This window comes from Empidonax traillii, unplaced genomic scaffold, assembly GCF_003031625.1.
Source record: "Empidonax traillii isolate 1590-97213 ecotype Southwest subspecies unplaced genomic scaffold, ASM303162v1 scaffold953:size233439, whole genome shotgun sequence".
Taxonomy (NCBI): Eukaryota; Metazoa; Chordata; class Aves; order Passeriformes; family Tyrannidae; genus Empidonax; species Empidonax traillii.
The window spans coordinates 139,347-163,938 of NW_020956146.1; the positions used below are offsets into that span (position 1 = coordinate 139,347).

Here is a 24,592-nt window from a genome sequence, read left to right on the forward strand (position 1 = left end):
TGGTCACGGCGAGCTCCTGCAGCAGGACAGCAGGGGGCACTCGGCTTCGCGGGTTTTTTGTTCCCAAATAATCCCCAAATTCAGTTAAAGGGGCAGAAAATCCACGGACAGAAACAGGTTGGAAAGGGATGAGCGAGTGGGGCCAGGGGAACGCAGGCAGAGGCAATGCTGCCACCGCGTGGAAGCTGAGCCGATGGCTCCACAGTTCCCACAGCTGCTGCTGCTGCTGCTGCTGCAAATGTTTATCCTGCGGGCTCCGGCCCCGCAGGGGTTGGGGACTGATGAATGCACACCTACAGCCCTAGTTATCTGCACTGCTATGTCAACTAGGAAGCAATAACAGTAATAATTGATATATAATGTTATATTTCATATCGAATATATTCTATATATTCTGTTATATTTATAACACTTTACATAGTATATTTTATATATAATATTTAAGATGGAAATATAAATAATTAATAATAATTAAGGATATTAATATAATTACATAATACATTGTACAATGTATTATATAGCATATCGATAATATAATTAAATAATAAAAAATAATATATATTTTATATGATATTTCATATATAATATAGTCTGTATATTATAATAAATATATTTATACAATATACTGTATATATTTAAAATTTCACATATAATATATTAATATAGTTAATATTAATGATAGTAAATAATAATATCAATAATATAAACTTAATTTATATGCTATATGTTATATAGCATATATTAATATATTAATATAATTACATAATGGTTATAATAATAACATACAATGTAATTTAATAATAAATGCATATAATAATACAATAATCTTATCAATATATTTATATACTCAATTCTTCCATGTAGGGGTGGTGAGGAACTGGAATGGATTTCTCATATACAACATATATTTTATATATACACTACACATCATATATTTTATATCGCATATATAAAAGTTATTTAATATTAATTAATAAAAACTAAAATATTGATATCATTATATAATACACTGTACAAGGTATTATACATCATTAAACATGGTATTATAATTTAATAATAAAAGTAATATATTTATATATTCTACACCTCATATATAATATAGATTCTATTCATTACATTGTCCTGTAAATATTTTAAGTATCACATATAATATAGCAATATAATTCATATTAATTAATAGGAATTCATAATATCAATATTAATATAATTAATATAATATGTATTGTATGGCATATATTAATGAATAGTCATTAACAATACCGATATCAATATGTCACATATTATATAGCATATATTAATATAGTTACATAATGATAATATAATAATGATTCTAACAGCTAACCCCCCCACAGCCCCCTTTGCTGCGTTTTCCCGTGCTTTTCCTACCTCACACTTGCCCCGCAGCCCCGTCTCCTGCAGCCTGGACCAGATGCTCTGGATCCTGCCCGCGTGCTCGGGGTGGCTGTTGGTGTTTCCACAGGTACACTGGTGCTTCAGCATCAAGGTGTCATACACAAGGCCTGGGACAGAGGGGCCAAAATGGATCTCAGTTAAAAGAAAAAACAAACAAACCCAAATTTGCCAGATTTCGGGAGGGGGAATAAAGCGCGTTTTGTACTTTATATCCACGCGACAGCTCTAGAGCAAAGCTGGGCGTTGGGCTCCAAGCCATGGAGCTCCAAGGAGTGAACATCCAAGGTGCATCAAACCTGCAACCGTGCCTTGTTCTAGGAATCCTCAGTGGATGCGGCAAAGGAACCAGCACCAGCACCTGGAGGCTTGGGAGTGACAGGAGCTGGCACCCCAAAGCATCACCTCTGCCAGCCAAGCAACCGCATTTTAGGAGAGGAGGGACTCGCTGCTAAAATGACTCCAGGGCTTGGGACTGGAAAGCAGAAGGAGTGAGTGGTTGGCAGGCCCATGTTTCATAGAACAGCTCGTGCTGGAGTCGCTGCATCACCGTTATTTGACAACATGCTAATTAAGGCCATTAGCACCCACTTGGGCGTCGTTATTCAGCACGATATGAAGGATTTAGCAGTGTTGTTTCATCTCAATGAGGGAGTCAGGCAGCTAAATCCCCTCGCGTTCCCAAGGATTTATGGCACGACAACTTTGATTCACGCTCCACAGTTGCCTGGGTCCGGTTTTGGAAGGAGAGCTGAGATTCCAAAGCCAGCGTTCTGCTGGAGGAAAACAGCAGGTCCTCCCCAGCCACGCCCCAGGGACAAATGACCTGTCATTTTTTTCTCTCAAGCAAAAGAGACACGCAGTCAAAGCTTTAAGTCCACCCTTCCCTTCAGCCAGAAGGTCCAGAGAACAGAATAAAAGGGGTAGGTTTGGGGTTTTTTTGCCCCAAAGAATAAGGTTTCTTGCAAGAAATACCTGTCTGAAAGTACAGGATAAAGTTGATCCGAGGGCTGGACCCCCCCTGCTCTGGAGTCAGGCTGGAAGAGCTGGGAAAGCCTCCAGGGAGACCTGAGAGCCCCTTCCAGAGCCTAAAGGGGCTCCAGGAGAACCGGAGAGGGACTGGGGACAAGGGATGGAGGGACAGGACAAGGGGGAATGGCTTCCCACTGCCAGAGATTAGATGGGATATTGGGAAGGAACCTTTCCTGTGAGGATGGTGAGGCACTGGAATGTATTTTTCCAGAGAAGCTGTGGCTGCCCCTGGATCCCTGGAAGTGTCCAAGGCCAGGTTGGAGCAACCCGGGCAGGGAGTAAAAACCAGATGGGCTTTCAGGTCCCTTCCCATCCGGGGTTTTCTAGGATTTCTGTGAAATCAAGTCTTGGGAACCCAAAGCCTCTAAAGGCAGCAAAGGCAGGAGCTGGTCCCGGATCCAGGTGTTGCAGGGTGTGCTTTGGCTGGTATCCCTGCTGGGAAATCCCAGAGGAGCACACCTACACTGGCTTCCCCCTTCCCAGCTCAAGGCTGGAGAAACAGCACCGTTGGCAAGCACGGGGAGTTCAAAGGGGCTTGTGAGGAACCCGACCCAGAGAACAGCCCCAGACACGCAGCCCGGAGCTGAGGGTCCTGCTCCTGCACGTTCCCAACGCTCCTGCACATTCCCAAGCTTGGCTCCAGCTGCAATCCCACCTCCTGACTGAGTGTGGGCATGTTCTGCCACTGAAGAATTTGGCTTCTCCCCCTGAGCAAACCCTGACACTTGCTGGTATCCAGCCTCAGGGCAGGGGCCTGGCAGCTCCTCGCTCTGCTGGAGGTGAGGGGAGCAAAGGGAAAAAAACAGCCCACAAAACACAACCCAGGTTCAATTCCAGGGAAAGAACAGAGCCCTGGGGGATTGGCTGGCTCTGGGTCAGCCAAAGGCCACTGAAGAAAGAAGGTGTTGCTGCAAAGCTCTGTTGAGGTCTCCTATGTTTGATCCACAGCATCAAACACCCCAACCAGCTGCTGGGCCAAGGCCAGCCCTGAATTCACCTGAGGAGAAGCTTTCACCCCAGTCTGAGTTTATCTAAACCACTGCAAGGTCTTAAAGAGATTTTTAGATGGGATATTGGGCAGGAATTCTTCCCTGGGAGGGTGGGGAGGCCCTGGCAGAGCTTTCATGGAGTATCTGCATCTGTGGCTGCCCCTGGATCCCTGGCAGTGTCCAAGGCCAGGTTGGACGGGGCTTGGAGCAGCCTGGGCTGGTGGAAGGTGTCCCTGCCTGTGGCAGGGGGTGGGATGGGATGAGCTTTAAGGTCCCACTCAACCCAAACCATTCTGGGATTCTATCCCACCGCAAACCAGGCCTTCACAGTATTTGGTGGATCAACAGTTTGTCCTTTCCCAAGGGTTCCATGACAACAGCAGTGTCTCCGTGAAGCTCTCCTCGCTCTAATCACACATCACTCAGCATTCCTCTTTCCTAGAAACCAACCACTGGAAAGACAGGAGCTGTTCCCAATTCCTCCCTGTGGCTGGGGACACTCAGCTGAACACACACACACTAAGGTAATCTTGGCAATTTAAGTTTAAAATACAAAACTCCATCGGCCGTTGCAAGTTAAATTAAGTGGTGCTGGAAGCGAGACTGTTCAGACACAAGAACAATCATTTTTAAAGGTCAGCACTAAAGCAAAACCAACTGGCTTTCCTTGGCAGAACAAACATATGATTTGAGGTTCAGATAATTATATTGCTCTGCACAGGAGAGAATAAATGCCTCCATTAGAAAGGAAAAACCCTTTAATGCAGAACATCAGAATAATTTGTGGACCCATTTTTACAGGAGATCAGAGAGTGGATAATTGGAGCTATGCAAATTAACGGCCCAACCTGAGGATCCTTATTCAAGTGTGTAGAACAGGGCAGGCACAAGGATTCATTAAAGTCACGGGGCTGGCTGATCTGGAGAGGGCAAGTTCAAGGACTGGCTTTCTGGGAGGAAGGAAAATTAAATGTCATGCTCTGGGACATCAAACTGATTGCTCAGAGGAGTCAGGAAGGGCACAGCTTTCACTTTGATGTGGAGTAATGGACATCATGTTTGAGGGCTGTATTATGGGTTCTTTCCCCTGTACCTTTGAAGTCTCAGGTGTTGTCACTGAGAGAGACAGAAAATAAAATATCCCAACCCCCCAAGTTTCCAGCTGTCTGGAGTGACTCTGTTCAGAGAAAACTTTAGATTACTGTATTATTTCTATATAATATCCCAAACATGAAAGGGATGAGCAATTCCTTTGCCTGCTGGACAGTAATTGATCTCTTAAGAGCCACAGTGGTGTGCAGAGTGATGCTGGTTGGCTTAATTAGAGCCATTAATGAGGTTTGGTTCTTCCAGCCCTCTCCCCACATGATCACACCAACTCCAGCCCTCATTCCTCTGCCATCCAAAGCACATAATCCCGTTAGGATCAGTCTCCAAAGCAGCCACTTACCAACCAGATGGATTTTCCTAGGGAAAAAGCAGCCTGATGCACTTGAGCACTTTGAAAAACACCCAAGACTTTAATTTCCTGCCTTTCAAAGAGTGGCTCAATCCCAGTGATTAAGCTTCAGCAGCCACCTCCAAGCCCACGCTCTCCGACACACCGTGGACAACTCCAGGAAAACAAGAGGCAACTTCACTCACACATGTGCTCAAGCAGCTGAAATTCCTCTCCTCTCCTTCTCCCTCCTTCCACGCCTGTAGCATTGGGCTCTTTCTCCCTGCCTCTGTTACAGAATCCCAGAATCAACGAGGTTAAAAAAGCCCTCACTGAATCCAACCTTAAGCAGTGACAGATCATTAAACCAGTCCCTCACCTTTCATGAGGGACCACAGTTACAGGGCTGGTACAGAGGTCTCATCTTTATGCTTCTCACCTTTCTCAGAGCCAGGGAACGCCCAACACTTCCCCCCTGGACAGTGTTTTATTGTGTTTTCCCTCCTCCATACAAATGCAGAGATGGAAAGCACTGGAAAAATTAAGCCCTTGGAGTCTCAACCTGGATAAATGCCATGAAAAGGGCATTTTACAGGTGAATCACGCTAAGCATCCTTTGCATCATCCCACTACATAAAAGCAATGGGATATTCGAGCTTTTCTTTATTGTTTTAAACCCTGCCTCCAAGGAAAAGGAATCCCAACACTGGAACAGCACCTTTTCCAAGCAGCCCAGGCCTCACATCTGCATTCTTCCTGTTAACCTGTGCTTTGAAATGAGGTTTGGAGGCAGTGAATAATCTCTTCAAGCAGGGCCAGGCTTCCTCGTTTTTAAAGCTCCAAGGTTTGGGGTTAAGTGGGTTAGAAGCTCAAGTTTCACGTGCTCTGACCCTGAGCCAGGGGACTACTTGTTGCATCCCTGGCAAAAGCCAAGATCTCTTCGCCTGGGCAGAACTGGGAATGCAGTTCTGCTGCAATTCAAAGGTTCAGTGTTAACAACAAATAGAGATTAAAGGGCCGATTCACCAAAATGAGCCATTCCTTGGGTTTTTCCAGGGCTGACAGCACACACCTCCCACCCTGCAGCTGAGGAAAAAGTCATCCTGAACATCATCTATTACTACACCACCAGGGCCTGAAAATAAACCCGATTCACAGCACCGGGTGATGCAAGAAGTGTGGGTTAAAAACGGAATAAAGGCATGAGGGGAAGGCAAACAAAATCACGAGTCGCTCCCATTTGGATGTTCTGGGATTTATTCCCCTCCTTCCCTTTTCCCAAGGCACTCAGCACGTTGCAAACTGTTCATTCACAAAATAGAGCCTGTGACATTTGGGGGAAAAGGCGGACTCCAAAATATCCCTCATCACCCAACACAGGGCTGGGAGAGTTGCACAGAAAATTCCCTTTCAGCTGTTGCTAAGGGCACTGAAGAGACAGGAAGGATTTGGCGGGGGGGAAAGATGTTTGTCAGGATGCAGGGAGAATTATTCTCTGTTTTTAATCTTGAATCATAAAATTCCAGAGTGGTGTGGGTTGGAAGGGACCTTTCAGATCATCCAGTTCCAATCCCTGCCATCTGCAGGGACACCTCCCACTATCCCAGGTTGCTCCAACCTGGCCTTGGACACTTCCAGGGATCCAGGGGCAGCCCCAGCTTCTCTGCCCAACCTGTGCCAGGGCCTGCCAGGGAACAATTCCTTCCTAACACCCCATTTAACCCTCCTCTCAGTGTAAAGACATTCCCTCCTGTCCTGCCCCTCCATGCCCTTGCAAACAAAGCCCAGCCTGAGGCCAACCAGACCCACAGCCCACGCAGCCCCCAGAGCCTCACCTGTAGTGAACCTTGGCTTAGTGGGGGGCTCCTGCACGGACATTGGGAAGGTGGCTGAGGCTGGAGAGGACTGTGCCCGGGACAGGGGCCGGTGTCCCCCGAAGGACACGGGCATCCCAGCTGCCTCCAGCGACGCCTGGTAGTTCCTCAGCTGGTGGATCCGCTGCTGCTCCAGGAGAAGGGCTTGCTGTGGGGAAGAGAAGCAGGGAGCTGCTGAAAGGGCCTTCCTAAATAAAAGGGTCTTATAGGATTTTGAAGGTTTGGAGGCTTGGACCCCTTTCCCTTGCATGCAGCAAATGAAGATGGGAGTTTCTAAGAGACGAGCCAGGCATGGATTTAGGATTAAGGCTGCACTTTCAGAGGAATGGGATCACTGTGGTCCATCGTTAGCAATTACAGAATCCCAGAACAGTTTGGATTGGAAGGACCTTAAAGCTCCTCCAGTGCCACCCCCTGCCATGGACAGGGACACCTTCCACCAGCCCAGGCTGCCCCAAGTCCCGTCCAACCTGGCCTGGGACACTTCCAGGGATCCAGGGGCAGCCACAGCTTCTCTGGGCAAATGCAGAGTCTGAGCAACACCCCAGTGACATTTCTGGGGGGGCATGGATCAGCTCTGGTACCTTGTGATCAGATTTATCACCTGCAACCCACAGGCCTCCGGTGCTTGCCCTGAAAAGGGATCCTGGCTGGAGGCTCCAGGATCTCTAATTCTGCAGACGGAACACCCTCCATTGCACCTCATCCCCTGCTCTTTTACCCAGGCCTTCTCCAATTTGCTTTAAAACATAAAACCAAAAGAAAATCCTCTGCTAGTAGGATTCCATTTCTACCAGAAGCAGCTCAGAAATGTTAAGACACACTTTGCCTTCCCGAAGAAACGACCCTAGAAGTGACTCAGTGGCCGTAAACACGCTGTGCATTCCAGATCACCCAGATTCTCCTCCCTGGGGACTCGTGAGCTGACTCCAGGGAAGGAATCACACAGACTCTATACACAGCCACGAGCTGGCTCCCCTTACATCCTCCCCCTCTGAGCCGAGACCCAAGACAAGGAGCCCAAGTGCCACCGTGGTGCTGGGGGCGCTCACCTGACGGAAGAGCAGCTCCTGCTCGGCCTGTCTCTGCCCGGGCTCCAGCTCCTGCTGAGGCTCTGCCTCCTCCTCGTCGCTCTCGATGGGTTCCTGCTTCACCTGCACCACGCTGGCCAGCGCCGGGGCCTCCTTCTGGCCGGTGGCACGGTCCCCGTAGGGCTCCTCCAGCAGGGCCTGGTGCTCCCGCAGCTCCTCCTCCGTCTCCTCGGGGTGGCTCTCGTGCTGCCGAGCGGGCTCGTTGGGCTTGGATATGATCTGAAAGCACACAGACCCACCCAGGAACTCTCAGACTCGTCCCACGTAAAGTTCACCCCGTTCCCCAGCCTCCTGAAAAGAGCAATTGCGAATTGTGGCCTTTGCCTCACGAAACGGGCGCTCCAGGGAAAGGTCAGGGCAGCCTTGGCATTAAGAGCTCTGAAATCCCGTGTCTCAGGTAATGACACCCCCTTGTTTTCCACTCAGTTTTCCCTCTGAAGAAATAAGAGCCTCTTGTGCCCACTCCATTATTCACATCCACTCATAACAACCGTCAGGATGTTTGGCAATTAAATTCTGAAAGAATGCAAGAGACACAAACCCCTCTAAGAGGGTTTTTGCTGCCTTGTTTGCTCAACGTCACCTTGAATCGCTCCCTGAATTTTATCTGCAAGGCCGGAATAAAGATTCCTGGAGAACTTGCACTGTCATGGAGCTGGTTACGAGGAAGCTCAGGGCGCTCAGCTTAGAGCAAACCCCTGGTTCTAACCAGACCTTCCTAACTAGACACAGCAAACATCTCCAAAAGCAGCTCCTAAACCAAAAGGAACAATTTAATTTTCACTGTAATTCACTCAGACTCTTTGTAAGTTCATTGGCAAGATAAAATTCACAGTTCTCCACCTCAGACTGCTTGTAATTTTTATTTGGAATAAAAAAAAACCCAAAAAACACAACCCCAAAACATGACCTGTTTCTAACTCTGGCATAGGAAAACCAATCCATTTCCTCTCTCTCAGGCTGCCCCCGTTTCACAGGCTCATAAAGAAACTGCTGCACTTTGAAAGCTGTCAGGGCAAGGTTTAATGAGGATTAGGTCATTGGGATGGAAGGCAATATTGATTTTAAATCTAATAAAGCTAAATCAAAACCTGGTTATTGAACACATGCAGGAGGAGTTACTTGCTCTTTGAAGGGCAGTGGCTCAAATCTGAAACTAAGCCTTTTTCTCCCCCCCAAATTTAGGAAGAAAGGCTCTGTCATGTAAGTCAAGCAAGGAAGAGGGGCAGGAATGCATGGAGCTGTGTGTCCTGATGTGGATCTGGAGTTGGTCAGGAGCTTAAACGCCAAATGACGTGGACAGACCAAGGTGAGTCCTCACAGCTCGGACAGGAGGGTGGAACCAGGTGGGGATTGGGCTCTTCTCCCACCTGACAGCACAAGAGGGAACGGCCTCAAGCTGTGCCAGGGCACATTTAGATTGGACATGGGGAGCATTTCTCCAGGGAAAGGTTGTCAGGCACTGGATCAGGGACATTGCACTCAGTGATCCAACCCTCCCAAGGATTTTTGGGAAGTTCCCCCCCTGCCCTCCCAGTCTCATTCCTTATATTACACACTGAATAAACCATGTTAAGCTAAAGGTTCTTCCATCCATTTTCTTTAAGCTCTCTTAGGCTTGATGAATATAATCCCTTTTAAAGTTAATTAAATCACCACAAACCATCTGCTGCTTGGTTTTTTTTGTTTTTGTTTTTTTGTTTTTTTTTTCCCCCTGCTTGGATCGGAGGTCTCAAGCTTTGAACTTAATACCTTCTGAACTTCTGAACTGCAGAAGGTAATTGCTGGGAAAAGAACTCACAGTGTCACTGTCACAGCTAACGGGAACAAGAGGCAGTGTCATTCCCGAGAAGTTTTAAATTATTCCTACTCCTTGAAAATGGAAGAATTGAATGAAAACCACAATGAAGGTTGAAAGATCAAGTGGCCCATGCCAAGGACACTTCAAGCATTCCCTTTGCTCTCCTAATGCAAAGGGAAATCTCTTGGTCTGTCACCGGTTCGAGCCTCTGCAACCCTGTTTTGAAGAGAATTGCAACCCAATTTTGCAGAGAAAACATTGTTATGAACACATTCCATATAAAACACGAGCATCTGCATCCCAGGCCTGCTAAAACTCCCTAAAAATCTTCCATTTGTGCAAGTTTTTATGCAATTTAAAATTTAAGGTAACAAAAGCGCAAGGGGCTGAATATACGGGGGGGCTTTGAGAATGCTCCTAAATATATCTGAAATAGTGACCACAATGCACCATAAATAACTCCTCCATCCCTTAATTAGCTCTCTGGCTTCCTCTGCAATGAGGTTACTCCTCTCTGTTCGTACCCAGTTGGCCTCTGGCTGTCACCTACTGCCACCACAAACCCTGTTAAAGACACTGCCCCTCCAGTCTTGGGCAGGCAACGAGTTCCCTACAGAACAAATGAAGTATCTCTGCTCACAAGCGTTTCTGAAAGGCTCCAGGCAGCTGGTGAGATTTCTTCCCTACATCTTCGAAATACAAAAAAAATCCCCAGAAACGTTTAAAAAAGCACAGCAATGGCAGGTCACAAATACAAGGAAAAGCAAAGAATTCTTCCTTGTTCTGTGGAATTCTTCGTGACAGGTAAAAAAAAAAAAAAAAAAAAAAAAAAGCTGCATTTTTTGGCTGTTAAAATTTCAGCTGTCATTAGCTTTGTCTGCTAAATATGAGAAACAGAATGACAGAATTGTTAAGGTTGGGAAAGACCTCCAGGATGATTGAGTGCAACTTTTGACTGAGTATCACTGTGCCCAATGATCCACATTTATTCCTTCTTTGCAGGGGGACTCTGAAGACTTGGAAGGTGCTACTGAACAGGTTAGAAACATCCAGTTGCTCACCAAAGTCTGATGGAGAATCCCCCACCAAAAAAAAAAAAATAAAAAAAAAAAAAACCCAGACTCACAGGATGGTCTGGGTTGGGAGAGACCTGAAAGCTCAACAGGTACAGGCTGGGAGCTGAAAACAACCCCACACACCTCAGAAGCTGAGGGTAAACCATCCCATTCCCACACAGCTCATCCAGGGCTCTCTGGGGGGAGCAGAAGCTCGGAGATCACCTGACAACAACACCTAAAGCCCATTTCACCTGTCAGACACATCCAAGAGTCCAAACCTCGTGGAGAGAGGGTGGTCTGACTTCTGTCCACGTCCACACCTCCAGGGATGGGGACAGGAGTCCCCACTGCCCTGGGCAGCCTCTGCCAGGGCCTGACCAGCCTTCCAGGGAAGAAATTTTCCCCAATATCAATCCTAAAACCTCCCCTGGTTTAGGTTCCTCTAGGTTTGAACACTAACCATGCAAAAAGGTGGGAATTATTAAGGTCAATCGGGATCATGGAATGCCAGAATGGTTTTGGGGGGAAGGACCTTAAAGCTTATGCAGTTCCACCCCCTGCCACGAGCACAGACACCCCCCACTATCCCAGGCTGCCCTTCCCACCCTGGCCTTGGACACTTCCAGGGATGGGGCAGCCACAGCTTCTCTGGGATAATTATTTGAGCAAGAACTGATTCAGTATCTTATCCAGAATCTCATTTAATGTCTCAAACATCAACTGGCAACTTCAGCAATGCTCTTTTCATTCACTCCTGTCTCTCCTGTCCCCATTTTTGGGGTGTTCCACGGGGGTTTGGTGTGAGTGAGTTTATCCTCTCCTTAAAGCAAATGTCACCCCCGGGGTGACAACAAGAGGAGCAGGGCTGGGACCCTCATTTTCCAGACAGATCCTTGCTCTGAGCAGAGCAATGACTCTCAGCAGGTCAGCTTTCAGTGGGATGAACCACATTTGCTTACACCCAGGTGATCCCCAACCTGCTCCTGACAGGGGCAGAGCAGGGACTTTGGACCCCACATGGGAAGGGATCCTCAGGTCCCCTCCAGTCACCCCATGGAGCCTTGTCCCTCCTTCTGTCCCATCCCTCTGCCCCCTCCTTCCCTGTCCTCATTTGTCCAAGTCACTGCTCCAAAGCCTCAGACGTCAAGGTTTCACAGCCAGATCCCCATGTTGATTATTATTAATAATTTTAAGTAAATCAACATATTTCTCCTTAGTTGCCTTCTGGGAAACAGCAAGACTTGTTTTGGCTGCAAATCTCCTCAAAAACTTCATCTGCTGTAGGCAGCTAAGGCCAAAACCTCAAAGTTTGGGAAAAATCACGTGGAACTGAGAAGAGCCTTGTATTATTTATGGGAAATCAGGAAATAAATAAATTAATGCAATCAGTTCTGTTAAAAATTAAATAACCTATTATTTTATTTTTAGTCGTGCCCTTAACTCTCCTACACATGAGGGTCTTAAAATATCCCTGCATCTGGGAAAAGTCTTTTTCCATGTCAGCACTTGGATAATATCCCACAGGATAAATTCGCCACACGCACACAGCGTTAGCACTGAAGTGATTTTAACTCATTCCTTCTATAAATCAAACCCAGGGAAGCGGCCCCTCTGCCATCAGTTTAATTAACCCCCCCCTCTGCCTGCTTTTGCTGCAGAGATGCCACAGATCCCAGCTCCGACAGAGCTGGAATTCAGGGCTCCTGGGAGGTCCGAGACAAAGCCTGGGTGAGCTCAGGGGTTACGTCACGCCCAGGGCTTGGGAAGAGCCTCGAAAACCCTCAAAGCGTGGAGCTGACACTTATTCCTGCACAAAGAATCCCAAGCCAGCGCCCCCCATCCCGTGACCCCGGGCCTGGAGAGGTGTCAGGAGGGGGGTGAGGGGGTTTCTAGGGCAGCAGCAGCTCCCCGTGTGAGGGGCTGAGCCAGGGCCAGGCCTGGCACCCCCAGCACGCGGTGGCAGCGCTCCAGAAGTACAGCATTGACGTCAGAGCCTTGTGTAATCGTCCTGCCCCGGCTCCAGCCCATAAACAACGGGCTGGGGGGCTTCTCTCCTGTTGGAATCCAGCTCTTGGTAGTTGTGTTCTCTCACAGGGCTGGAACGGTGAAAACATTTGGAGAAAGCCGCTCGGTAAACGAAAGCGCAGCGATCCCACGGGCTTGTCCTCCCCAGCCTCAAACCTGCTCCTGGAATTGCTGGTTTCCTAAGGAAAGCCAGCATGGGGCTCCTCGAGAGGAGTGCTTAGAAAGCCTCACAACAGAGCAAATCACAGAATGGTTTGGGTTGGGAAGGACCTCAAAGTTCCAACGCCCTGCCACGGGCAGGGACGCCTTCCACCAGCCCAGGCTGCTCCAAGCCCCGTCCAACCTGGCCTTGGACACTTCCAGGGATCCAGGGGCAGCCACAGCTTCTCTGGGCAACCTATACCCTCACAGCCAGGAACTCCTTCCCAATATCCCATCTATCCCTGCCTTCTGGCAGTGGAAGCCATTCCCTCTTGTCTTATCCCTCCATCCCTTGTCCCCAGTCTCTCTCGGCGCCCCTTTAGACATTGGAAGCGCCTCTAAATTCTCCCTGGAGCCTTCCCTTCTCCAGGTGAGCCCCTCTAGGTCTCTCAGCCTTTCAGTAAATCTGCGTAACTTCACTCACAAGTATTTCCTGGTGTTGTGATGCCTCCAAGAGCTCCCGGGCTGAAAGCAGGAGGTCGAACAGCACCAGACCCCGAAACTGCGCGGTCCTTCCTGGCGCCGCGCGAGGGGGAAGAAATGCCATCAAAAACATCCATCCTTACCTTGTTGATGTGCAGCTGCTGCTGCTGGAATTGCTGTTTGTGTTTCTCCAAGAACTGCTGGTGCTGCTGCTGGATGACCAACTGCTGCAGGGCCTGGGCGTTCTGGGGCAGGGGCGCGGACTGGGTGCGCCCCAGCGGGCGGTGCTGCCGCAGTTTGTGGATGGAAGGGGAGACCCGCTCGCCTCCAACCAGGGGCTGTGCGTGGAGGGGCAGTCCTGAAAGATACCAGTCTGAAGATAATACAGAGGAAAAAACAGCAGAGGAGAAACAAAAGGAAGGAGGAAAGGAAGGGAGAAAACGGCTGTTGAGTAACGACGTATCACGTTAAACCTCCGCCACCACTTACAGCTGGAGCGGCCTCGAAAGGGAGCAGGTAATTAATTCATTGATTGACAAACACTGCGGGGAGAAAGGCTTTGGCTGGCTGGGGTTCTTTGCTTGGTTGCTCAGAGACCCCATGGAAACACCTCATTTCCTAAAACCAGCAACATCTCACAGACCCTTCCACAGTCTGAAGTTTAAATCCCACGGCTTGGTTTAGGCAGTAATCCCAGGCCCAAGCCAGGCTGGCACCCCACTGCATCCAGCAGTTATCCCTGGATACACTGAAGGGTGATGGATGATGATCAAGGAAGGCATGGCTGCCCTTGGCTGTGCTCTAGTCCACACCATGGAAATGAGCAGGGATGAAAACTTATCCATGTGATAACCCCCTGAGCAGGTCTGTGCTGGGAAAAGGAGCATTTGGGGAATACAAGAGCTGTCAGGCTTCATTATTTTCACAGGAAGAAAGATGACAAATAGCTAGAATTGTTTCCACCACTGTCCTGTGCATACATGCCAGTAACTCCAGGCAAACCAAAGGTTTTGGGATAACTGGAGTCACTCATCCACCTTTGGCAATCTGGGTGTCACTGATGACCCCCCCCCCGTGAAATGTCCATCCCAGCTCTGGGAAGGGCACGTCTTTAGGGATTGTCTTCTTAGCTGTGCTCTCTGAAAACACACCTTCCCACTCTTCTTAAGACAGCCCAGCAGGGAGCCCAACCCGAGGGTGGAGGAGCTGAGGATACACCTTCCCTCCTGCTGGTTACACCTTGGGATAGAAAGCCATCACCGGGAACTTGGGAACTGCTGCCTCGCCCACGGGGGTAAGGCTGCTCCCACTCTTGGGAAAGAATCCCTCAGCTTCCTTCAGGCTCTGCTTTAGAAAAGAAGCTGCCCAGGAGTCTGCAGCCAGCTCAGTGCCATGGATCAGGAACACCTTGGCATTCCTGCCCTGGGATGTGACCTTTTCCCACTGATTCTCAGAACTGCCCTACGTGCAAGGATCTGACTCATGAAAAAGCCTCTTTTCCTGGGGGAAGGTTTAAGGAGTTTCCCCCACTCTTTGCTCTTCTGAAAAGATTCCTGTGTATTTGATTTTATAAATGCATGTCTCTACAAATGTCAGTGTGTACCCACACTAATCTGGGTATGGATACAGGGATCACTGGGAGAGGTGTGCTCCTTTTCCCTCAGAGCGCAGCTCCTCCTCCCAAAAGTTCCAGTTAGACAGCAGAGATTGCACAGGGTATTCTGGAATACCAGCTTCCTCCAAGGGAATGACCAAGGTCCCTGGAAAAGCTTTCCAAGGAGAAACCTCGTTCACAGACTCCTGGAGTGGTTTGGGATGGGAGGGATCTTAAAGACACCTTCCACTAGACCAGGCTTCTCCAAGCCCTGGCCAACCTGGTCTTGAATTTTGCAGCTGACAGGAGTTTTCCTCCAGAGCCGAAGGCCATCAGCAGAATCCCAATAACCACCCCCCTGCTGCCAAGGAATGTGCCAGTCCCAAGTGCAGCTTGGCAGCCTCAGGGCTTTGGGGAGCACGTGTGAGCTCCGTGTCTCGCAGCTGCTGCCTCTGGACCGCGTGTTCCTCCTGGAGGCTGTGCTGTGTGGTGACTCTCCCTCCCCAGCGCGGCTTTGGAACACGCTGTGCTCGCTCGGCAAACGCCGCGGGCCAGCGGGAACACGCTCGGAAGCGAGCGCTGCAAAGGGAGGGAGGCAAACCCCACAGCTCCCCAAACTGACACCATCCCCAGCTCGTCACAACCCCACTTATAGCCCCGGGATCGGGATGCAGAATGAGCCCCCACGATCCACGCTTCCCAACAACCTCCAGTGGCAACGGAGGGGAAGGAATCCAAATGAACACGTCAGTAACGCTGGCAGGACGTCCTCTGTCCCACTGTTACCTGCCGTACACCAGGAGCACATCCCACCGCGAATTACTGCTTGGAATCGAGCCCATTTATGGGAACGCCTTCTCACAGGTACCTCATCCCGAAAATCCCACCCCGGGAGTGACTCACGGCAATTCAATCCCAAGAATGGGACGTACCCAAACAAATGCAATCTGCTGGAAGGCAGCTGATTGTGCCGTGGATTTGCTATTTATATTAATGATGAGAAGGAAGCATTTTAACCCGGAATTTGTGCCCTTCCCACACAGAACAGGAACCACCCGTGGAAAACAGGGATCCTAAGGCACAACTTGCCCCCGCTTCAATCTGCAGTGGTTGGAACTCTCCAGCTAGAGAGTTCTCAGTTTTTACTTTTTATGGAATAATACCATTTATTTTCACCTCACCAAAACGACGAGGCAGCTTCCCCCTCCCTCAGGATGAGGTGGGAAACCTCAGACTTGGGAAAAGTCCCGTCCCCGCTATCCAAACGGATCAGCAAACACATCCCCAAGGTTCAGCGTTCCAGCTGCACAGATGATGTGGTATCTGCAGGCTGCCTTCCCAAGAACCCCCCAGATTCCTGGCGCTTCCCTGTTTCCCAGCCGTGTCCGAGCGCTCTCACCTGTGACGAGGGGAGTTTGTGCAGTCGGCTGTTCCAGTAAGACCATGTGTTGCAGGAGAGGGTTATGTGCGGTTCCCCCATCCCTTTCCAACGTTGTAGTGCTCAGGTAGGGGGTGAGGTGAGTTCCAGGGAACAGGGAGATGCGCTGCTGCAGGGCTGGGATGGCCAGCCTCTCCGCGTCCTGCTGCGCCGAGCCCGCCTGCGAGGAGAAGGGGGGAGTTAAGGGAGGAATCGGCACGAGGGCCCCTCCAGAGGCTCCTCCCAACCCCACTTACGCTGGAAGGGCCGGTGGCAGGCAGGCCTAGCGTGATGTTGGGCAGGGAAGGAGAGGTGTAGAGCGGGAGCTGTGTCACGGAGCCCTCGCGGTTCACGAGCCTGTGGGCCAGGCTGGGCTGGGAACAGAACAACAACAACAAGGTCCTGGTCAGACGCCCCGGGAAGGACCCCCAGCAATCCCACCCTGTCCCTGAGGGCACTGTCCAAACGCTCCTGGAGCTCTGGACGCTGCCCTGGGAGCCCGTGCGGTGCCAGCCACCCTCTGGGGGAGGAACCTTTTCCCACCAGCCACCCCAAACCCACAGCTCCAGCTGTTCCCTTGGCACCTGCCCTTCTCAAGCTCATTTTAAAGCTAAAACAGATTATCTTAAAAAGAGAAAAAAGGCCTTACAATTGCTGTTGTTCTCTTTAGCAAATAACAGGCAATTTCTGTTATTAACTGGTGTGCGTAAATCAGGCTTCAAAACCTCACCCAAAAGCCTTAAGGTTGCACTTATGCAGCTATTTCCTGATTTTCAGGCTGAAATGCAAGATTTCCTGAGTTATCTTCTGGGCACTTAAAGCAAGAACACTTTAGTAAAAAGACCTTTAATTTCCAAATACGCCCTAGAAAACCCATTATGAAAATGACAATAAACTGCCCGATTTTCCTGTTAGGAAACAACTGTTCTGAGATCACCCTGAATTCTCTGCAGGTGATTTTCCAACTTAAACAGAATTTAGACTTCAACAAGACTCGCTATAGAATTTCTACCGGTAAAACACAGGTGCTGTTGTGAAAAAGGCGATTTTTGATTAACTTGATGTTCTGCTATGGGACAATCTTTACCTAAGCTGTGGCTGCCACATCCCTGGGAGTGTCCCAGGCCAGGCTGGACGGGGCTTGGAGCAACCTGAGCTGGTGGAAGGTGTCCCTGCCCACAGCAGGGGTGGAATAGATGATCTCTAAGGTCCCTCCCACCATCCCAGGTCGCTCCAAGTGTCAGCCAACCTGGCCTTGGACACTTCCAGGGATCCAGGGGCGGCCACAGCTTCTCTGGGCACCCTGTGCCAGTTTTTTAACAGCCTCATAAAAACCCTCTTTTTTAATCTCGGATCTAAACCTGACCTTCCATGTGACTGTTTGTACCTACACACTTCTCCTTCCAAGTGATTCTGAGCACCACCAGCAATTTTGCTTTAATTTAAATCACACAGTGTTAGTGCTCCACATGGAAAATAAGACAGTTATTGTCAGCAGAGGAATGAAATATTTTCCTGAGACGGCAAATGAAACAAAACTACATCCATTTTCTCTTTGAGCAATCAATACTCTGGAGTTGTGCCTCAAACTATCCCCCGGGGGTTTGGGATGAAAACAGCAGGGAGAAGAAGACAGCAGCTTGATGCTCTCAGCACATGTTATTTGGCAGCGTTATCAGCACTTCAAACACCCAGATCCCATCTCTGGGCTGCACAAACAGGCTGGAATTGCACACAACAATTTCTGCAGGGACAATTTTCAGCTGCAGTCGAGTCCTTTTTATAGTCTTGTACCAACTGCAAAGGCAACGAATCTCCAGTGCCTTTCAGAGATAGAAAAACCTTTAAATCAGTATTTAAAAATAGAGCGTGTCTGTTTGAAAGGAGGCAGAGCTCCAGCCATTCCCCACTGAAGGCAAGCACTGAAACCTAAATAATGAACCTGGACACCACCTTCCAACACATCTGAACTGGTTCAAATGGCGACATAATAAACTGAGAAGCAACAAGATCCGTTTCTCATTGAATGCAAAACACAAAGCTGAGAGTAAAACATCGAGTTGGCAACATTATCTTTTCAGAAACACTGAAATACTTCCAAATCCGTGTAAATATGTAACGGTGGGGGATCCTGGTCAACTGACTTTAAAGAAATCTCCAGCTCCCAGGTCATACAACTTCTACTTGAGGAAGATTTTAAAGATTTTAAACCCCCCATATTTTTTCCCAAATGAAACAATACAGGCCAATGGATCAGCTGGGATCACACAACATGGAATGCTGGCACAAAGTGCAGTTATTTTAATTTGGGAAAGGGAAAGGTTTTGGCAGGACAGGGTTTTTTTTTTCCAAATCATCTATGTTGCTCATGCCTCAGCCCAAATTCCAAAATGACTGCATTAGAAGCGGTTGATGGAGAGAGTTTTCCTTTGTGTCCATTTGGTGAGGAATCAGTGGTCTGGTCCCAGATGATTAGCTCCAGGTATTCAGCTGACAAATTAAGTGGATAAGGGGAGTGCTACAGGCTCGCATTGCCCTGCAGGAGCTCAGGGAAGGGTCTGGCTTGGAAGGGATTTGGGGGAAGCTTCCTGCTCTGCCCATATCACAGAAACTGTCAAATCCACTAGTTCTTCCAGCAGCAATAATTGGGCATTTCCAGTTGGCCAAGGATACACAGGATTGACAACTCCTGGAGCAGCAAAATCAGTAACTCATTGCTCATCTTCCCGGGGCAAGAGAAGCCTCCACCCTCCCCACCTTAATCTTTACAACAATTATTTGAGTCTAGAAGGTCTCCTGTGGACTTGGAACGTGTGCTGGGTAATTTGGCAGGGGAGAGGCTGCAGGAGGAGGCATATTCCCCATCTTAAATACTGTTACACTACATTAGAAATAAAAATAAAGTGCAAATCTGCCCAAGACTAGAAAGCAATAAGGGCTGACATTTACACCATGAGAAGCCCTTTTCAGTTCTAAGGGAATACTCGTGGAGAACAAGCCCAAGCCTGTTCTGAGAGCCCTGATGTTAAGACAGAGTCTATATTCATGGGGAAGACAGCTAATGGGAAGCTGGATAAAAAGAAATGCCCCAGTAACATCAGACAACCACCCTGGTTTTCGACTTGCAAGGGAACGGTGGGAGCCAGTTATCGTGGCCCACACCCCGGGAAAAGCTGCGCTCCGGAATCCCTAAAAAACAGGAGCTGCCAGGAGGAATCCAAGCCCAGCCGACCCGGCCCAACCTGCCCTGGACATCCACAGCAGATGCCTCGAGTGATGGTGAAAGTTGATGGGGTTATAAACTGGCACATGGTAACAGCCCCCGAGTTTTCAAGTGCCCAGCTGGTCAAAGCCCTTCAATCCAGCTCTGGTTTGGTCACGCTTAGACCAACCTACTGCACACAACAAACCCACCCCCAGCACAGGAATAAATCCCCCAAACACTGAAATACTTGCATTTGACCTTGCTAAACCACTTTATTTTTACTCTCTCCTCACTGCAAAAGCACTACAAGTCACCACAAGCTGCTTCAACCCAGATTTCATAGGCAGATAACACGGCCCGTCAGCCCAGGCTGGGGGTAATTCCCAAAGGCTGCTCCGAGCCACCAGCTGGGCTTTTCCTTTCGTGTGGTTCCCTAAGCCTAAACTCCTGAAACTCTGCAAGGCCTGCTCAGCAGCCCAAGGGGGAAGAGGCAGGGGGGGAAGGGCTCTGTACCTCTGCCGGGATACTCGTGACCGATCCCGCAATCCCGTTCTCGGTGCTGATGTTGTTGGAGCTGTTGTTCGGAGAGCTGGGACCAGATCCAGGAGCACTGTTGCATGCAGAGTCTGAAAAACACATCCAAAAGCAACTCTGAACATTCCAAGCAATCTCTGGGATGGTATTTAGCCAGATAACAACCCCCCAAGCTCTGTTGTGGAGGAAAGCAACCCCTCCTCCTCCTCCCCATCTTCCCCCCAAATATTCCCAAGGCTCTTAAAATACCAACACTTTCAAATGGTTTGTCCAAGGACCTACTTACCATATTTACGACTTCTCCCCGTGGGGATTTCCCTTGTAGTGTATTAATAACTTAAAATATGAGTGAAAGATAATAAAAGACATGTAAGGCTTGAAGAGGTCAAACTGGAGGATGTTGGATTTGTTCTGCTTCATTTTTCTAGAAGAGCTTTTCTCCCCCTCTTTCCCCTCTGACCCTGAGGACTCCTCAGACTTCCCTCAGAGGGTCTCTCACCTGGTTCATGGCACAGCTGCCAGTGTTTCTCCTTCTATTTGGGAAGTTTAGTAACATTAAACCCTTTTCTTCTGAACTTTCCTCGTCCCCGAGCACAGGATTTGCCCAGGGGCAGGAGAACCTCCCAGCAGTGGTTCAGGCTGCAGCAGGTTCCTCACTGCTCCAGGATGGCCCAGGAGAAATCAAATCTAATTATTACAAGGGCCTGGAGTGACAGGACACAGGGAATGGCTTCCTACTGCCAGAGGGCAGGGTTAGATGGGATATTGGGAAGGAATTCCTCCCTGGGAGGGTGGGCAGGCCCTGGCACAGGTTGCCCAGAGAAGCTGTGGTTGCCCCTGGATCCCTGGAAGTGTCCCATTCCGGGTTGGAGCAACCTGGGCTGGTGGAAGGTGTCCCACCAGAATCCCCTGTATCCTTCAGGGATTAAACATCATTTCTGGTCCCTGAAGTGGAACTTCTTAAAGAAGTTATTTTCCATTTAAAAATCCCCTTTTCCCACAAAAACTCCAGAGCAGCTTCTCGAGCCAGCTCTGTATCAGTGAGAAAGGGGGGCTCCCACTGCCATTTCTGAAGGCATAACTGGGAGAAATGGTCAGCCAGGAGAGGCTGCTTCATCCTAAAAGCCACGTGCCAAATAGCAATATATGAGTGACAGACACTTGATTTTCACCTCTGAAAGGCTGCCAGAGCTCAAGGAGTGTTTGGACAGTGTTCTCAAGGACATGGTGAGACTGTTGTGGATGGTTCTGTGCAGGAGGACTGGACCATCCCAGGAGCTGGACGGGATGATCCCTGTGGGTCCCTTCCAACTCTGGATATTCCATGACTCTCAGCTCTTGAAATCACCTCCTCCCTCTGCAGGCAGAGAGGCTCTGACACGAGGAAGTGCCCAGCGTGTCCCAAACCCACCCCGTTCTCCAAAGGGAGCTAATTCTGAGCTCCTCTGAACGATGATCATGTGCCTTTGAGAGAGACGAGTCTGGAAAAGCTGTCACTTGGTGGTACTTACCCCGAGACATCCCTAGATGGTGCTAAGAATTAACTTTATGGTAAATATCTGTGTTATCATCCCCTTTGCTCTGAGCCCTCCTTACCAACTTCACTCCCAGAAGAACATGATTTTTCGACAGGAAACTGCCAAACAGGAGTCAAAATACATAAAAGACCCATTGCCAGGCTCAGGAGCTCGTTTTGGGAAGGGAGATCTTTGGGAAGGGGGTGCCCCGTGTGCCTCGCCCGCCGTACCTGTGACGTCCAGCGGGCGCTTCTTCAGCGCTGTCACCACCGGCCCGTCCTTCCTGCGCAGGAGGGGGCTGCTCCTCCTCTCGGCCACCTTCTGCTTTAGCCTGGACCTCAGCTTCAGGTTGGGCTCAGAGGCTGGCCAGCAAGAGGGAAAAGGAGAAAGGAAACAGTGGTTATGATTTGGTTATGATTATTTCAGCAGTTTTTTACTCAGCTTGCAGATGAGCTGAGCTGAGCTGAGCTGAGCTGAGCTGAGCTGAGCTGACCTGGCTGCAGTGGGTTGCAGTTGAGCATTTGCAGGAGGTTCAGTTAAATCAGTCACCCCATAACATGTTTTTGAAACACAGACCTTTTCATACAATAAACGGGTCCCAGCCTCTCTGACACCTGAATTCACTGACAAGGAAAGGCAACGGCATTGGAGTTAAAAATATAATAAATGTCCTGCAAAGCCTCCTCCTACAAACTGCTGAGAACTTGCTGGGGTTAGTGCAGAGAGCATCATGCCCATCTCCCAGTTTCCCAGCTCTGCCTGACTCGCTCCCAGCCCAGCAGCAAACCTGACTTATCCAAGGCATCATCAGCAGAGGAATGGGTGAGACGACGGGGATGCTGCTGCTGGTCAGCGTGGAGCATCCCCGTGGGCTGAGATCTGTCTCTGATGTGCTGCTGGAATGGGCAGCTCCACACCCTCAGAGGCATCCCACCCCAGGGGGAGGGAGGGGCACCAGGGGAAGAGGACACCAAACACCAAAATGGAACCCCACGACCAAACCAGGGGAGTGTTTCCTGCTGCTTCAACCCCCTGAAGTGACTCAGCCTGGAGTCACAGGAGCCTCGAGGAATGTCCACTCCAGGAAAAGGGCCTCAGAGTGTGGCCAAGGAAAGCCAGCACCAGGGAGGAGAAGGTTTGTTTGTTTGTTTGGGGAGCAACGTGGTTACATCATCGCAGCCCCAAAGTTAAGGCAGATCTAAAACCACATCAAATGCTTGGAGGGTTCTGGGCTGCCAAGGGTGGATGCGCTCCCTGTGCCCACAGTCTGACTTGCTTTGTGGACACCACGCTTTCCAGAGACTCTTCCAAACCTCTGCTGTGCCCAAATCCTGAGATTCCATCTCTTCCAGAGCTCCTGGGAAGCCCTGATGGCTCTGGGTTGAGGACAGCTGGAAACAGCCAATCCACTTATCAGGCCTTTGTAGGGGTGATGCAGCAGCAAGTCAAGATGATTTTCTCAAGATGATTTTCTCTGGAAACCTCCAGATCTGCCCTAGTCTCGAGTGAAATCTCTGCTTGAGGGTTCCTGACAGTTCTGAGAGGTGGGAACTGGCCCCATCTTTTCCCTTCCCCAACCTCCCAACACAATCCCTTTGAACCAGCAAATCCTGCACTCACACCATTAACAACCAACACACTCCAGGGCCAATAATCTCCATTTCTTTAGAAGAATTAAAACAGGGCTTACAGGCTGATTTGAATTAACTAAGCCTGGCTGCAGCTCTATTTCCCTCCAGTTGGCTTTGACCACTGGGTCACCTCGAAGATCAAGCCTGACAACGTTAATTGCAGGGCTCAAAAAACCAGAAGGCTGATGAATTCAAGATCAAATGCTTCAAGTTAAGCCATCAAAAAACAGTTCTTTGATGGAATTTTTAGGAGGGAAAAAAAAAAAAAAAAAAAAAGCTTGTCATGAATGTTTTGGACAGAAAAACGCCAGCCAGAGATAAAGGGAGAACTGAGAGGAGTGTCAGGCTCCTGGAGCTGATGCTTCCAATGCAGAATGAAGTGCATTAGCAAGGGGGGGAACCATCTCAGAGGGCATTTGCATATTAAATGGCTGCATGCAAATTGGAAGGGTGGACCAGTTCAAATACAAGCACAGGCTCCAAACGGCTCCTTCTGGAAGTTCCCTTCAAACCACAAGTTGACTTGGTAGCTTAAAAGTAAAGTCTTTGGGTACAGGTGTCCCCCCACATCCTTCAATTCCCAGCTTTAATCTGTCCCTAAGACTGAGCATTCCCAAGTGTCAGGATGCTCTGACCAAGGCTGCAATGAGATGATCTCAGAGGTCCCTTCCAACCCAAACCACCCGGGGATTCTCTGATATGGGAAGGTGTCCCAGCTGGGTGTTGAAACACCCACTGGAAATCAATGGAATCCACGCCACAGCTGTTCAAAGGAGAAAGGGAAACCTGTCAATAAAAAACTGGGTATCAGCCCAAAATTTTATCCTTACCCCATTTATACCCTGCTGAAGGATGGGAACACACCACTAAGTGGGTGGCTTTCAGAGAATGAGTTGGCTTAAAAATCACCTTAAAAATGGGCAGGGAAACAAAAGATTTGGGGTCACAGACGTGAAGCCCCCATGTAAAGCCACAATAAAAACACCCTTTTATATAACGAGAAAGGAACGAACATAGAAAACTGCGTCCTTAAAAAACACCTCCAGAATAAGCTGCAATGTATTGGAATTCGTCAGATTAAACCATTTTAAGGCAAAATCATCCCGTATTTCCCCCCTTCGCTTCCTCAGCTGGAGGATCAAGTTTTGAAACACCAAAAGGTCTATTTAAAGAACTGCTCTGATTTTGTTGTTTATCCCTCAGATATAATCCCAAATCTAACATGGCATCAAGACCTCAGAGAGCATAATCCCTACATGGATTTAATTGGGTGCTTAGAGCCCAAAGTAGGTGAATTAAAATTCAGCACAGAACAGCCTCAAATTCACAGAATTGACACAAAACCTATTTTA

At 49.0% G+C, this 24,592-nt stretch overlaps 1 protein-coding gene across 1 annotated transcript in view; it reads right to left on the reverse strand.

Annotated features, from left to right (window-relative positions):
* The window catches only part of HDAC4 (histone deacetylase 4), a 93,605-nt gene that overhangs the window by 29,046 nt on the left and 39,967 nt on the right, over positions 1-24,592 (reverse strand). Inside the window, exons 6-13 of the mRNA XM_027903258.1 lie at positions 21,840-21,971; positions 20,072-20,184; positions 16,611-16,727; positions 16,336-16,534; positions 13,486-13,715; positions 7,796-8,053; positions 6,705-6,891; positions 1,387-1,520 (exon numbers count right to left, since the gene is read on the reverse strand). Coding sequence (XP_027759059.1) covers positions 1,387-1,520; positions 6,705-6,891; positions 7,796-8,053; positions 13,486-13,715; positions 16,336-16,534; positions 16,611-16,727; positions 20,072-20,184; positions 21,840-21,971 — 1,370 coding nt within the window. The remainder of the gene's footprint in view (positions 1-1,386; positions 1,521-6,704; positions 6,892-7,795; positions 8,054-13,485; positions 13,716-16,335; positions 16,535-16,610; positions 16,728-20,071; positions 20,185-21,839; positions 21,972-24,592) is intronic.